Below are 15691 nucleotides of genomic sequence, written 5' to 3'. Positions count from 1 at the left end.
TGAGTGGCTAGTGTCTTTGGAAAACCTCAGTGAGCAAAAAAGTTAATATCAAGCCCTGGTTATGATCATATAACACTATTCTCCAAATTAGTCATGCTTTGACACCAGTGACATACAAATTACAATAAATATAATGTAGCAAATTAGCTCAAAGGGAAATATGAATAATTAAGCATAACTCGTTATAATTAATTATACATATATGGATCAGTTGTAAGAATTAGATTGAAGTAGCAGAATTAACATTACAATCAATTAACCTGTTCGTGTAGCGAACACTCTTTAATAATGAATTTTATAATTACTCATTCAAATTAAGTACCTACTCAAGAGAGTATGCGATTTCGGACGCAGCCAAAGAATAGAGGCAGGGTCACTAAGATATTGCCCTTTTAACTCTTGCAGAGGACCCCTGCAAGAGTTAAAAAAGGAGTAATTTCAAGCGGGACAAGGTATTTGTTTGGAAGCTGACTCATTTGGATAATCAAAATTTTAAATTTGTGCGTCATTACACTCTGCCCAACTCAGCACAATTTTCATGAAATTAATACAGGATCACTTTGAAATGAAACATGATATTATATAAAGTTATATAAGCTAGTAGTTCAATCGTAAACCATGCATAAACGAGTATACACTACAACGACAATGTAAAATACAGTAACAATACACACAATGTCCTGGGATGCATGTTAATTCATAGAAAGGTTTGTCTTTTTATGGGCATTATGAGTCTGATCCAATAGGGAATGCAGATATAAACTAAACATGATAAACATTTTGCAACCATTTTCTTTCAACTTTTATGTTTTGAAGCTTTCATCTAAAACTGACGTTTATTAAGATCTGAGTTTATATGTCCACAACAATACAATCATGAATCAAGAAAGTGTAAATGCTGAAAGACAATACTAAAAGATTTAAAATGTCAAACACACAGCCCTTTAAAGATGTTTTTAAAGATGACTCTTCTTCAGATGATTTGCCATCACTGCTGTGATGCAAATTGTTTTCTCACAAGCCTGAAGTCTAAAATTGTGATTTACTCCCATGCTGAGGGAAAAGCTCAGTTGCAGAGTAATTGAATGGCATTAATGTTACATGGTGGGTTCTGTCGACTGATTTACTTGTCTTCGTGTTCTTTTATGGCCTCCTATACAGCTCCATGTTTCTAGGTTTAATTTTCTCATCAGGCTCTGTTATCTGTCTTGAACATCCGGCTCAGAGGGCTTTCAGTGAGTCATCGTCCAATCACTTTCTCCCCATTTGATCATCTACTGCGAAATGTCATCATTTTAATTGAATATTCCTGAGGTTAAGAAGGACATGATGACACCATTTCCACTTTTGAGCTGACTACCAGTATTCCTTTAACGTTTGCCTTCACTCAAGTGATGTGTTATAATTATATGCAGCACACATTTTCCTCCACAAAGTCATATTGTCCCTTTTTCTCCCATTTTTTTTTTTATGTTTATTGTAAGTACAACATTAAGCACATTTTGGTTACACTATTGCAAGGTGTCCTAAAGGGTTATTCGACCTAAAATGAAAATGATCCCATCATGTACTCACCCTCAAGCCATTCTAGGAGTATATGACTTTCTTCTTTCAGCCAAAACACAATCGGAGTTATATTACAAAAGATCCTGGCTCTTCCAAGCTTTATAATGGGAGTGAATAGTATGAGATTTTGAAGCCTAAAAAAGTGCATCCATCCATCATAAAAGTATTTATAACTCTATAAACTGTAATGACTAACTTCCGGTCACATCCGCCCGCATGTTCACAAGAGACTCAGGTTCTGACGTATGACGTAGGATGTAGGAGTTGCGTATAAGCTTAGGTGAGAGTAGACGCTTCTCGCGGTTCAAACATACAGGGCTGGGCAACAAACTCAAGCTCCTCCGACATTTCTCTTTAAAATTCTCGTTGTAGACTTCTAATTCGTGACCGCTTCCGCGTTCGTCAAAATGTCATAGGTCGGGTCAGAACTCAGAACCCTTCAGCCAGAACTCTTTAGTACGGAAGCCAGTGTTTCTAGTTTTTAGTTTTCTATGTTTTTCTTACAAAAATGCCTTTATTAACCCCCTGGAGCAGTATGGATTACTTTTATGATGGATGGATGCGCTTTTTTGCGCACCGGTCGTGGCAGAGGTCTTGCTGTTATTCATCGCATAGACTGTTTTTAAACCGCCTGTTACTGTAGCACTTTGAGATTTCGTGGAAATGTAAAGTGCATCATAAATAAAATGTATTTTTTTTTTGGGCTTCAAAATCTCAGTTTCAATTCACTCCCATTATAAAGCTCGGAAGAGTCAATATTAGGGCTGTGAAACGATTAATCGTAATTAATCGCATCCAAAATAAAAGTTTGTGTTTACATAATATATGTGTGTGTACTGTGTATAATTATTTTGTATATATAAATACACACACCTGCCTATATACATTTAAGAAAAATGTGTTATTTATGTATAAAATATTTATATTTATATATAATATAAATTATATATAAATCTATATACAGAATATACATGCAAATATTTATTAAATATATACAACCATGTGTGTGTGTATTTATATATACAAAATAATTAATTATACACAGTACACGCAGATTTATTATGTAAACACAAACTTTTATTTTGGATGCAATTAATCGTTTCACAGCCCTAGTCAATATATATATTTTAATATAACTCCGATTGTGTTTGGCTGAAAGAAGAAAGTTATATACACCTAGGATGGATTGAGAGTGAGTAAACTATGGGATAATTTTACTGAGTAATCTTAATTAACATCAGGTACGGGTTCTGATTGGGTTTAGGGTTAGTTGCATGTAATTAAGCACAATTTATAGTTATTATTACTAAAGTAATCACATGCAACATTTAACACTGGTGTAATACAGAGTTACCCACATTTTGTAAATCAATGATTCAAATTGTAAGCACAGCAGTAAATACATTTTGTGAAAAGACATTTGGATTTATTTTACCAGGGTTTTGGAGCCTACACTGTTTCATTATCACATTGTTAGTGTGTTATGACGGTATTACAAAGTAGACAATAAGCTTCCCCTTATGTGGTGGTGATGGTTTTGGCATGAACAGCAATGATGTGACTGCTATTTGAAATATGTGAAATATCCTCAGTATCACGCATTGCTTCAAACTAATTGGTCTTTTTCACTTTTTGCCCAGTTGCTCAGAAACACTGTTTCATTATTATTTCTTGAAAGTAGAATACCTTGTATATATTTGTGGACGTGTCACAGGACAATGTGAAAAACAAATCAAAACAGTTTCTGCTTGATGCTTTTCCTCTTTCCATCACACTCAAACATTTGCTCTGTCACTCTGTTTAACCCGTGATGCACGACATTCAAAAGCGTATACAGATCTTTTACATTTATTTCCGTATGGGTGAGGACCTTTTAACCCATTCCCAGTATTCAATATGACTTTCTTCTTAACGTCATTGTGTTTTTTTATTGATGATGACACAAATTCAACATGAATATGTTGTGGACTTTTTTCTGCTTTTCAGTGACTATCTTCTTGCATTCAATCAATGTACTGCCTAACAGCCAATGCAAATCTCTGGTAAATACTACTGACAATATCATTTTAGCAGGAAAGTCTATATTGAATACGTTTTGCATTATGCAAAATAAGGCAACCTTGCCTGTCAGAGAGGAATTGTGAAAAATGGAACATTCACAGCATGGATCTCATTCTCATGAAATGTGGTCCATGCTGTGAACCGCATGGAAATTCAATTTGTGAAATAAAAACCATTACTTTTCCTTCCAGACTGTGTTTCCTTTTATTAGAGTGATGCAGTTCTGAAAGTCGCTAAGTTCTGCATGTGCAAGAATATTTAAAGCATTTATAAATCACTGACTTTAATAGTGTTGGGTCCGAGTCCACCTTTGTCGAGTCCGAGTCAAGTCCAAGTCCTTAACAACCGAGTACAAGTCCAAGTCCGAGTCCAAAGAGGGCCGAGTCGGACTTGAGTCCGAGTCTTTAACATCCGAGTCCGAGTCGAGTCCGGCCGAGTCCACAAAGATTTAAATTATTTGAAATTGACCTTTCACAAAGACCCTTTATCCTCTGAAGGGTTGGACTAAATTAATGAATGCATTTTTAAACAAATAAGAACAATTTACACCAATGATCCAGTTCAAAATTTTACACCCCTTGGCTCTTAACGGATGCTTCCTTCTTGTGCATCACTAAATGTTTGCAGGGTTTGTAATAGTTGTGTATGAGTCCCTAAGTTGTCACCAGTGTGGAAATATGGATCTTACAATCATAGTCACTGCTAGTAAGGAGTCAAATATGCAGAAGATGCTGGAAAAGCAAAGAATGTAAGGAGCTGGAGGACTTTTCCTCATGAACAACCATTACAAAAAGAAAGAAAAAAAGTTGTGGATCATTCAGGTAATGACACAATATTAATATGTAATATGTAATCTGTCTTTATTTTGTGTTTGTATTTTATTTAGGCTATTAAACATCTGTTATGTGTAAAATATTTTTCAGTGCAGTAGGCTACTAAATAGAAACAATGTGTGTATGATCCGTCTTATTAAAAAAAGTATAAAAATAACATTTTGGAGATTCTGCCAGGTGTATGTAAACTTATGACTAAAGTGTAAATGTAACAAAAATGACAACATTATTAGATGCCAAAATGGTGCTATGGTTATCAAGTTTCTTATGTTTCTATGTGTCAAATCATCGCAATTTCATGACTCAAAGGACAAAAATTAAGTGGATTCAACCCCACATTTAAATGCAGTTATCACTCTTTATAATTTACAGTGTGAACGTAACCACTGGTCCTCTAGATTAGAAGTATGAAAAAAAAAACGATTTAGATTGTCAATAGCGCTCCCTTTAAGCCATCACTTACCGCGTTCTGCACTCTCCCTAAAACTCTCGTCATAAACACTGACTGAAGTTGTCCGCACTGCACAGTGAATATCTTATTTATATTGTGTCTAGAGAGACTTTGTCTTTTATGAGGGGATTTGCGAAAGGATACAGCTCGTGCTGATTCTGAACATACATTTTGAGCGAATTCTTCGCATGCTGACTCTAAAACGCCTCTGATTTGCCACTGTGTTTATGCACTTAACTGTGATTGGCTACCATGCTCAACGCTGAAACAACGTCGTTTCGTTTCGTTTTTGAATAATATTGTGTCATCCAGTGCCCGGACTCGACTGGACTCGGACATTTTTCCGAGTCTAAAATGTCTCGAGTCCGTGTCAAGTCCGAGTACAAATTCATCCGAGTGCGTGACAAGTCCGAGTTCATTCAAAATTGGACTCGAGACCGGACTCGAGTCCGAGTCCGAGTTCGAGTAGCCTACCCCAACTCTAGACTTTAAGCAGACTAAACATTCACTTGTGCAAACTTAGGATCTTTCTAGTTTCAATGTGTCAGCCAGTCAGTCTACATCACATATTTTCTTCTCAAAAGAGTGCAATGCAGTTAAATTTGACATTTCTAAAATTCATTTTCAGCAGTGTAACAATCCTGTGATATTATACACATTGTGTAATATTAAATACCACTGCTGCACTAAAAGGCTAGTCTCTAAAGACATGCAGAGTGCTAGAGAGAAGACAATAGCTTTGGGAAGAAACACTCCAGATAATAATCACAATCCAAGCTTCAACCACTCGTCTTTAATTAAAAAGAGCATTGGAAGGAAATTTCTACCAGTGATTCATCAGATACACGATATGATACTCTAGAAATTCATGCATATTCACAATCACGAATCTGAGTGTTTAAATAGAGCAAGTGAAGCAACAACTCCACTGTGCAGAACATCAACTCTTCACTCAAACTCATCATCCGGAATCACAGTGCTGTTATTATGTGAATATTTGAATCACAAAATCTACCTTGCTTTACCTTCCAGTAATCCACAATAAATCAAAGTAGCCATCTTGTTTCCCCCCACCTAAACAACAGATGTATCTCAGGATCTGAATAACTTTTTTTGTTAAGTGTTAGCTGTGTGGGTAAATGCCTGTGCCCGGTTTCTGTTCTCAATGAACACCAATGGAGAGTGTCTTAAATAAAGTGGACAGGGGCATGAGTCATGACTGATACTCCCACTCATGCAAGCCCATATAATCCTGCAGTCAGAAAAATACTCTAACAAGGTGTCTCGGATTTCCTCGGTCACAGCTAACAACCAGCAAATTAGTGTGAGCTCGTACTTCTCCTCCTTCACCCTCTGGGTTTGTAGACTTAGCCTTCTGACCACAAATTGCCATTGCCTGTTTCCAGGCCCATAGGGGGTCGGCTTGACGAAAGGGGCCAACTTCACCTCCACGATCTGAAACAAACAATTCCTACAACTCTGTTCAGTCCAAACAACTAAGTAAGTTGTGGATAAAACAAAGATTATTGGATGTAGTGTTGCTTGTTGTTTCTTTGTAGTTATTTGTGAAAGTTACAAGCAATTTCTGAGTGAAAATTGTTTAAACTAATCATTCAAAGTAGACACCATTTTTTTTTTCAAATCCTAAAAGCTAGTGAACCTTGAGGGTTTGGTCATTTAAAGGTTTCGGCAACAGTTACCTAAACTCAAAATGATTCAAGATGAGAATGCTGAAATAAGTCAAAGTAGTCAACATTTGAGGTGGATCAAAAAAGTGAATCAAAGTTGTCCTAAGACAAGAACGGCTATTGTATGAATAACTTTGATGAAAGGTTTTGATCCACTTCTCTATAGAATCAAGGGCTGCAACTCCATTGAATGTGGAAAACTACTCGCGCTGCACATGTGTATTCGCTTAAGTTTACAAGGAAACGGGGTCTTTCTGTTGAGCGACTTACAGTAATTTGCCAGCTGCAGTTTCCGTTGGGAATGTTTGCGTGGGCTTCCCTCGGGCTCTCTCTCCTCCTCTCTCCTCTCTCCACGTTTGCTTGCAGACCAGCACCGTTGTGCAAATCGACGGAGAAGAAGACAAGAAGTCATGGTTTCTGAGAAGTTTTACTTGCGCCTGCTCACCTTTGTGGCCCTACTGACTGTACTGGCTCTCTCAGGTCATTTTTTCCTCTCTTTTTTCTCTTGTTCGGTCTTGCACTTTGCACCTCACATTTTTTTTCTGCTAACAAAATGTGCTTGCTCTTTAGTTATGTCTGAAGTATGAACGTGGGTGATTTCACGTAGAATTGAAATGGAAAAGGTGGGAAAGTTCAGTAAATGTAATATGCGCAGATTTTTTTTTCTTTGTCATTTTTTCAGGGTGAACGTGTATCTTTTTTTTTTTCACGTCACAGCATGTTAAATGTGTGAAAGGAACACTAGAGAGAGTAACAACTGGAGAGATTCTTGGAGTTTGCAGGAGTTTTTGCACAGTTTACAGTACAAATGTGTTACATTTTTCACTGTATACGGTAAGGTAACTTAAAGATGTTTGTACTGCAGCATTTTTACTGTGAATATAACAGTTTTACAGTGTATTTTTTAAAATACTTTGACGTCGTCTTTGCAGGTTATTAGGACCACTTGTTTTTCATCTTTGCATAGGCTTTTTGTTTGTTTATGATCTCCCTCCCTCCCCTATCTATAGTGTCTGATTGAGTCACACTTTCCACAGAGAGTTTGAATGCATGAGAATCTGTTCAGTCCTTGAATGAAGGCTTGAAAATATTAGACGTAGTTGAATGTTATTCACTTTTTTTTCATTTGTGATGCTATTTGTCTATTTGTACTGTTGAGAGTTTAAATGAGATGTTTTGTAGACTCGATTAGGTATTACGGGATGGTCATTTGCTTAAATTTATATAATTAAGTAATATTATATCAATATACTAAGCTATTTAACCAATCAAAATCTGCTTTTTATGTACTAACCACCACGATAAAAGAAGGTAAAACAGAAAACCACATGATGAGTTCATAATTTTATTTATTTTATTTTTTATTTGACATGGACATACAATTACATTGGACGAACCATATGCATTTGTTTAAAGGGGTCATGACATGAGAAACCAAATTTGCCTTGATCTTTTGGTATATAAGAGGTCTTTGTACCATTAAAACGTCCTGCAAGTTTCATAGCTTAAGACGTCCTCCCCATTATAAACGAATCATTTATTTAATCAAGCTCTAAATACAGCTCGTTCTGGATTCATGGTAAGAAGTGACGTCACGGTGCGAAGTGACGTACCAGTGTTTGCATACGACCGCCTCCAGGACAAGACAACTACGCTTTAAGCGCAAGACAACTACGCTCATTTCGTATCGTTGTCGAGCCCGCGCGCTGCGCGCTCCACAAGTGTTCAGTCGACGGACAGCGAGTCTGTGTACAGGGAAATTACGATGCCGCAGATGTGCTGTTCCTGGCTGTGGACAAACAACATCTCTGAATACGCTGCGAAAGATCCAGTCGTCAGGGAAAAATGGATGCACTTTATTTTTTGCGGACGTCTCAGTCACGGCAGTGTTAGTTTAAGCGTGTGTTCTGTACATTTGAAGGATGAATGTTTTGAGAACAAATCCCAAAATGATGCTGGCTTTGCCAGAAAACTGTTGCTCAAAGATAAGTCCATGCCGACTATTCTGGGCTCAACAACGACGACGCAAACTGTAAGTAATGTGTTTAAAACTTTAAACTACTTTTTAAATACGCCAAATCCGCAAATGTTCTGGCTGGGGGCGTTAATAATTGATGCATAGGCACTGACGTTAGCCAATCATAACAGTGGGCGTTAACACTGAACTCTTAAAGGGGAAACACCCCCAAAACAGACTGTTTGAATCAGAGGATGAGAAACAGGGTGGGAAAAGGTCATAAATCACTACATTTTAAAAGTTTTTTGTAAAAAAACCTATAGTAATACTATATTTGTACCTAAGGGAACATAATAATAAAATAAAAAAACCCATGTCATGACCCCTTTAAGTGTTTTAGCACACATGCTAATTTTCAACACCTGTCCACGGGAGGCTTTTGGAGATAAAATACAGTAACAAGACTTGTAAACAAAGTAATACTAAAAATACTAACAGAAAAGGATAGCTAAAATATACCATATAATTACAGAGAAAAGAACAAACAAATTGCATACGTAAATTATAAAGCAGAAGCATTAGAGTATCATTATTATTCATGCGAGCACCGCTGTTTGGTTTTTAGCCATTGTTTAAGTCCTCTGTTAAAAGCTTTGCCATCGGTCTCTAGTTTTAAATCAGTAGGCAAAGCATTCCAGAGTTTTGGCCCCTTTGCAGAGAAAGTAGACATGACCAAAGGAGGTCTTACACTTTGGGACTAAACAGTCACCTCTGATAGTGGCTTGTGTCTTCGCCCCATGAGAGCTTTGGCGTCTACTGACTAATTTAGAAAACAGTGGTGAAACATGATTATTTAGACATTTGTGAACCAATTTAATATAATTAAAATCAATAAAACTGTCAAAGCCAAGAAGCTTATGCTTTCTTAGAACATCACAATGATGCCATCTCATAGGTTTACGGTCCATGATTTTTATTGCCTGTTTGTAGAGTGAGAGAATCGGTATTCATTTATTTGGAGAGATTTGTGACCATGATGTGACGCAATATGATAGGTGTGAAAATATCATTGCATGCATGTATAGTTTTGCAGTGTGACAGGACAAATCCCTCCTTATAAAACGAAAACAATTTATATTTGGTCTGACCTTCTTGCAGATGTACTTAACATGATTATCAAATTTTAAATTTTTATCCAGAATAATCCCAAGGTACTTGACTTCATTGACTGCTTCTATTGCTTCATTTTTTATTTGTACCTCAAATATATCGCTTACCGACCTATTTCGTATAGAGAAACACATGGAAACTGTTTTCTTATCATTTAGCGATAGATGAGATAACTCGAGCCAGTTAGAGATATTCTTTAATGCTGTTGTCAGGTGTTCACCTGCCAGACTGGGTGTTTTAGTGGAAACATGGACCACAGTGTCGTCTGCATACATCTGACATTTTACGCCCGGACAGCATTTTGGTAGGTCATTTATATACATTGTAAACAGCAAAGGGGCAAGTACAGACCCTTGCGGTACTCCCATGTTGTTGGCTTGCAGAGGTGACTTCACCCCGTTGACTCTGACACATTGCTGTCTCCCGCCCAAATACGACCTAAACCACTGCAAAGCTTCTGAAGACATTTTAAATTGATTTAATTTATGTAGCAAGATACTGTGATTAATAGTGTCAAAGGCCTTTTTTAGGTCCAGGAACACCGCCCCAACAACATTTCCTTTATCCAGTGATTCTTTAATTTTATTGATCAAATAACAGTTAGCTGTTTCGGTGGAATATTTGTCTCTAAATCCAAACTGTAATGGATAAAGCAACTGATTAGACTCTAAATGTTCCGCTAATTGCTCGGCGACAATCTTTTCCAGAACTTTTGAGACTACAGGAAGGATAGCAATAGGCCTATAATTGCTTGATATTTCCTTATCCCCCGATTTGTAGACCGGTGCAATTATTGCTGTTTTCCAGCTCTCTGGGAACATAATTTGTTTGTATTGACAAATTGACTAAATAAGTAACTGGCTCTAACAGACAGCTTTTATATCTCTTAATTAATAAGTGGCCTATTCATAAAACATGGCCAATATTTTATTTTAATAATATAAATGCAGGATCATCATACACACAAACACCATCAGGATAAAACACAACACAAAACTAATGCAATAAACATGAAATAAATAACAAGAAATCTAACAGAAAGATGTTCATTACCGTTAAAAATTTGAAGAATCTAAATTATTGATATAAAAAAATGTGAAGTGATTCTTTGTTTTTCACAATAAATTAGACCGTGTTTTACAGTAAAAATAGGTTACACTTTTCACTGTATATGGTAAGGTAAGGTAACCAATTAAAGATGTTTGTACTGTAGCATTTTTACTGTTAATATATATTTTTTTACTGTGTATTTAAAAAAGAATAATATTATGTATACAGCTCGCTTACACTTAATGTATAATCCTTCTAATTCAGTTTGTAACATTTTCTAGATGTTGCTACTGAGAACACCCTGGAAAAACTCTTGATGAAAAGAGGTGACTTTTTATTTATTTATTGCATGTTTCATTTTGTCAGCAACAAACTGAACAAAATCACCAATAGAGTGGTGTATGACGTCACTTTGTGGGCAGTTATCAATCACGCTGGTTCCCTTGTCAAAAACCTAATGGGATTTTCCCACAGCTTTTGGATTATGGCTAAAAATAAGCTCGGGACGATGTAACCGGAAGTGCTAAAATGCTAACTCGCTTCTCCGATTTGGCCTACAAAGTGATTTCATACCTGCACCCCTCTACTCCCCTCCTGTGGGTGCGCTTTAACCATATTTGTGTCCTCCTGTCCCGTTGCTTTGTCTCCCACTAGTGGACGCTGGTGTAAAGCCAGCTGCAGCTGCGTCTGTGTCTGTGACTCCCTCCAAGGCCAAACAGTTCCTGGCCTCCCTTAAAAGGCCCAAAAGAAACCTGTGGGACCGCAGCCGGCCTGACGTTCAGCAGTGGATCCAGCAGTTCATGTACATGGGCTTTGATGAAGCAGTGAGTACTTTCAGCTTTTAATATACCATAAACCAGTTTGATATATAAAAGGTCTTAAAATAATTGTAGGTATAGCTACACCTTTATGTCATTCTTTACTTCTCTCTTACATTAATGTTAGACAAAATGATGCCACAATTTAAGACAAAGTTAAGGAAAACAAATAAGAAATCTCTGTCCAGAGGTGTTTAAGAACTTAAAAATACTTCATGATACTTCATGAAGATACTTCATGGATACTATAAAATACTGTGTTTGTATTTGCTTCTTTAGCACCCTGTTTCAAGCCAGTTTGTTTTTGAATAGATATTTGTGAAAATGTCTGTCTTGCATGGTTTTGTTTTTCCAGCCTGCATCTGAAGGGATTGATGTTGCTTGCACTTAAAAAAAAAAAAAAAAAAAATTCCCCTCGAGATCCACTTTCCTGACGAGTTTAGCGCCAATCAAACACACTTTCATCAAGCTGATAAATAAATAATGGCCATAAAATATTGATTTGTCAGGCAATTATCTTGTAACTGTGGACGCCCAAAACATAAGAACATCTATTATGTAAGAAACAGCGGTCAGTCGAGGGTTGCATAAGGACATTTGACTGCTGAATTTCGTAATTGACCAATCAGAATCAAGAATTCCTCAGGTCGGTTTGATTTAGTTGTCCAATATGGGACCTGTTACAAAAAGGCTACAGCCAACTTAATGTCCAACTTTTCATAAAAATGTATGTACATTTGAAAATTAAAGTGTGTGTGTGTGTGTGTGTTATCAATTTTGAACTCTCTTATTGCTCTACTCTTACCCCAATGCAGTTCAAAAATGAACATTCTTCACCAAAAGTAGGCTTTTTTCTCAGTTTCTCTGTCCTTGAGGGATTGAACCCAGCTAACAAGGAACATTCACGGTTGTCTTAAAGTAATTAACAAACGTTGTTCCAGTAGAGTTAATACATTTCATTCAAAGTTATCTGGTTCTTAATAATGTTCTCAAAGCACTTTTATTATCTGAGCCCGTTCCTCATAGCCTTTAGTTCAGTAATATTCTTGTGTGTGTGTGTGTGTGTGCTGCAACCGTTTTCTTCAAATCCCACCAGATATTTTACATGGGGTTCAAGTCAGGTGAGTGTGATGGCTACTGTTGAATCTTCCAGGACTTCTGCAACCAAGCCTTGGTGGAATTTGAAGTATGCTTGGGTTGTTTGTCCTGTTGTAAGGTCCAATGATGCCCAAGCTTCAGTTTCCTCACTGACGGCATGACGTTTTCTCTAAGATTTCCTGATACTTCAATGAATCCATCTTGCCTTCCACACGCTGCAGGTTTCCAGTGCCAGAGGATGCAAAGCAGCCGCAGAACATCATGAGCCACCATCACGCTGAACTGTAGGCAGAGTGTTCTCTTCAGCATATGCTTCTTTCTTCGTCCTCCAGACATACCGCTGATCCATAGGGCCTAAAAGTTTTGTTTCATCGCTCCACAGAACAGAATCCCAAAATTGATGTGGCATATTTATAAGATTTTGAGCACTTTTCTTGTGCTCTTGTCTTGGGTCAGTAGTTGTATAGTCTTGGAGTTCTGGCATGGAAACAGTATACGTTTAGGAAGAGCCTTACTGTGCAAGCTGAGACTTCAGTGTCTGTTGCCACCAAGTCTTGCTGCAGGTCTTTTGCAGTCACTCGAGGGTTTTTCTGAACCTGCCTTCTCAGAAACCTGGTTGCAGCCGTTGATAGTTTCCTTTTTCTGCCCTGTCCAGGTAGTGTAACCACTGTTCCTTTAACTTTGCACTTGCAAACTATGCTTCCAACTGTGTCTCTAAGGAGCATTTAGTGCCTTTGCTATATTTTTGTATCCTGTTCCTTATTTGTGAAGTTGATCTTCTCTTAACTTTTTGGGCCATTCTTTTGATTAAGCCATATTTCTAACATGCAGTCAAACGTGACACACAAGCTTATCCAGATTTGTGATGTTGTGAGGGATTCTATTCAGGGGGTTAAATAATTTTGAGACTGCGGAAGTTATGAAAAGTTGCATTTTCAGTTGAATTTGGGGAAACCACTAGAAAGATTTGTTGTGTTGAGCTATTGCAATTACTTTTGTTTGATTTGTTCATTGCAAACAGCTGAAAGCTGACAATTTTGCCAATGAACCTGATTTGTAATGGGGGTTGAATCGTTTCAATTACAACTGTATATCGTGTGCTTGATTTAATTAAAATGAAGGAAAAAATTAGTAAGTCGTGGAAACAAATAAATTTGTGGCCACAATATACATATTTTTTTGGCTGCCGTCATGTGCGTAAAACAGCTATTATGCGAAAAATTTATTTCATACATTATTTACTCATTGTCCTTGACCCTTATCATTCACAAGGGCATAATTAGGCTCACATATATGATCACTGTGATGTTGCCAAGTAAGACATTCCCGGGTCAACATATTTAGTTGATTCTGGAACAACATTCATGTCAAAAAATCAGTCCTAACTCCGTCCCTATAATCAGAGGGCAATGATAGTTGAATAACACTGACTGAACCCTGGTTGTGAGCCTAAATGTGTGTGCGTAAACTGTAAATTTGTCCCTCAAATCTGATTGGTTGATTAGATTGTAGTTCCAGGAACATGTTGTTGGTAAAATCACGTTCACCCACAGATTTCAAAAAAATCTTAAAAAGTACATTGATTAAACAATTAATTATACAGTGTGTAGTAGTGAGTCAGATGGTACAGAATGCCATTATTTAGTTGTGACATCTTATTTCAAACTTTGATTTATCTCATTGATTGAACCTTCTTTTTCCCCTCAGAGACTTGAAACTGATCTCGCCTATTGGATGGACCAGCACCGATCCAGTGACCAAGGTCGCCAGCATCACTATGACGAAAACTCTCCCATAGGGCCTCGGAGCGCTGGGTCATACAGGCATGGAGCAAATGTCAACTATGACTATTACTAATACACCATGTCCTCCACGAACCACGTCACTGCTGCCAAGAATACAGTTCTAAGACATAACCGCTCTGATTTACTGTACAGTGATGTAAGCTTTCTGCTTTTGTAGCTTGTACTCCTTTTGTAAATTGTAATAACATCAAAATAACGTACATTTTTAAGTAATAGTTCACAAATAAATGACAATTCTATCATTACTTTTACTCCAAAATGACAACAAATCCCAGAAAAAATATCATACAAGAAGCTATATGATACATTTGTGATAAGAAAAGACTTAAATATAGTTCATTACTGATAATCTTGTCCTCCATTGTAGGATTGTAAAGCTTTATAGTCTTCATTCGCTTTCATAATAATGAAAAGAACAACAATATATTTTTTAAAAACATAATGGGTTGGGAACATGGGGGCGAGGAAATGATGATGGAATAATTTTTGGGTGAACTATCCTTTGTAGTTGCATAGACTGTCAATGGAGCAACAGAAAGCTTTCATTAAAACATTAATTTGCGTTACAAAAGTCTTACGTGTTTGAAACAACTTTTTTTGGTGAACTAACCATTAAGGTTTTCTATTTGGATTAGTTTTCAAAAGTCTGAAAGCAGTGTCACAGTAAAGACCAAAACAATTACATTTTACATAACCTGTTTTTTTCTTTCTCTTTAAAAAAAAAGGAATTAATACTTTTATTAATACTTTTATTCCGCAAGGATGCATCAAATTGATCAAATATTGTGTTACATAAGATTTATTTCAAATAAATGCTGTTCTTTCGAACTTTCTATTCACCAAAACTTGATGTATTTAGATTTATAATATCTGTCCAGTCCATTTAGACAAAATGTAGCACGGCTTCCACAAAAAATATTAAGCAGCACAACAACGCTTTTCAGCATTGATAACAATCAGAAATGTTTCTTGAGCAGCAAATCATCATATTAGAATGATCTATGAAGGATCATGTGACACTGAACACTGGAGTAATGATGCTGACAGTTCAGCTTTTTAAAATGTTAATTATATTTGACAAAATTTGTTATTGTATTTTTGATTATATAAATGTAGCCTTGGTGAGCCAAAAGCGACTTCTGTCAAAAACATTAAATATACAGACCTCCATGTTTTTTTGTATGCATCCAACAG

General features: G+C 36.7%; 1 protein-coding gene across 1 annotated transcript; it reads left to right on the top strand.

The window, feature by feature from the left end:
• The first annotated feature begins 6761 nt into the window (after positions 1 to 6761).
• ecrg4a (ECRG4 augurin precursor a) lies at positions 6762 to 15666 on the top strand. The gene is made up of 4 exons (XM_079618449.1): positions 6762 to 7079; positions 11058 to 11102; positions 11431 to 11600; positions 14400 to 15666. The coding sequence occupies exons 1-4, from the start codon at positions 7010 to 7012 to the stop codon at positions 14547 to 14549; spliced, it is 435 nt and encodes a 144-aa protein (XP_079474575.1). The 5' UTR covers positions 6762 to 7009; the 3' UTR covers positions 14550 to 15666.
• The last annotated feature ends 25 nt before the right edge of the window (positions 15667 to 15691 follow it).

Source organism: Phoxinus phoxinus (assembly GCF_949152265.1).
Source record: "Phoxinus phoxinus genome assembly, chromosome: 7".
NCBI classification, from domain to species: Eukaryota; Metazoa; Chordata; class Actinopteri; order Cypriniformes; family Leuciscidae; genus Phoxinus; species Phoxinus phoxinus.
This window is presented reverse-complemented; position numbering and strand designations above follow the sequence as displayed.

Bases quoted from the DNA above. Each gene is read 5' to 3' on its own strand.
- ecrg4a (XM_079618449.1), top strand. From the start codon at position 7,010: ATGGTTTCTGAGAAGTTTTACTTGCGCCTGCTCACCTTTGTGGCCCTA. The intron at 7,080-11,057 runs GTCATTTTTTCC...AACATTTTCTAG, and splicing joins GACTGTACTGGCTCTCTCAG to ATGTTGCTACTGAGAACACC. The intron at 11,103-11,430 runs GTGACTTTTTAT...GTCTCCCACTAG, and splicing joins AAAACTCTTGATGAAAAGAG to TGGACGCTGGTGTAAAGCCA.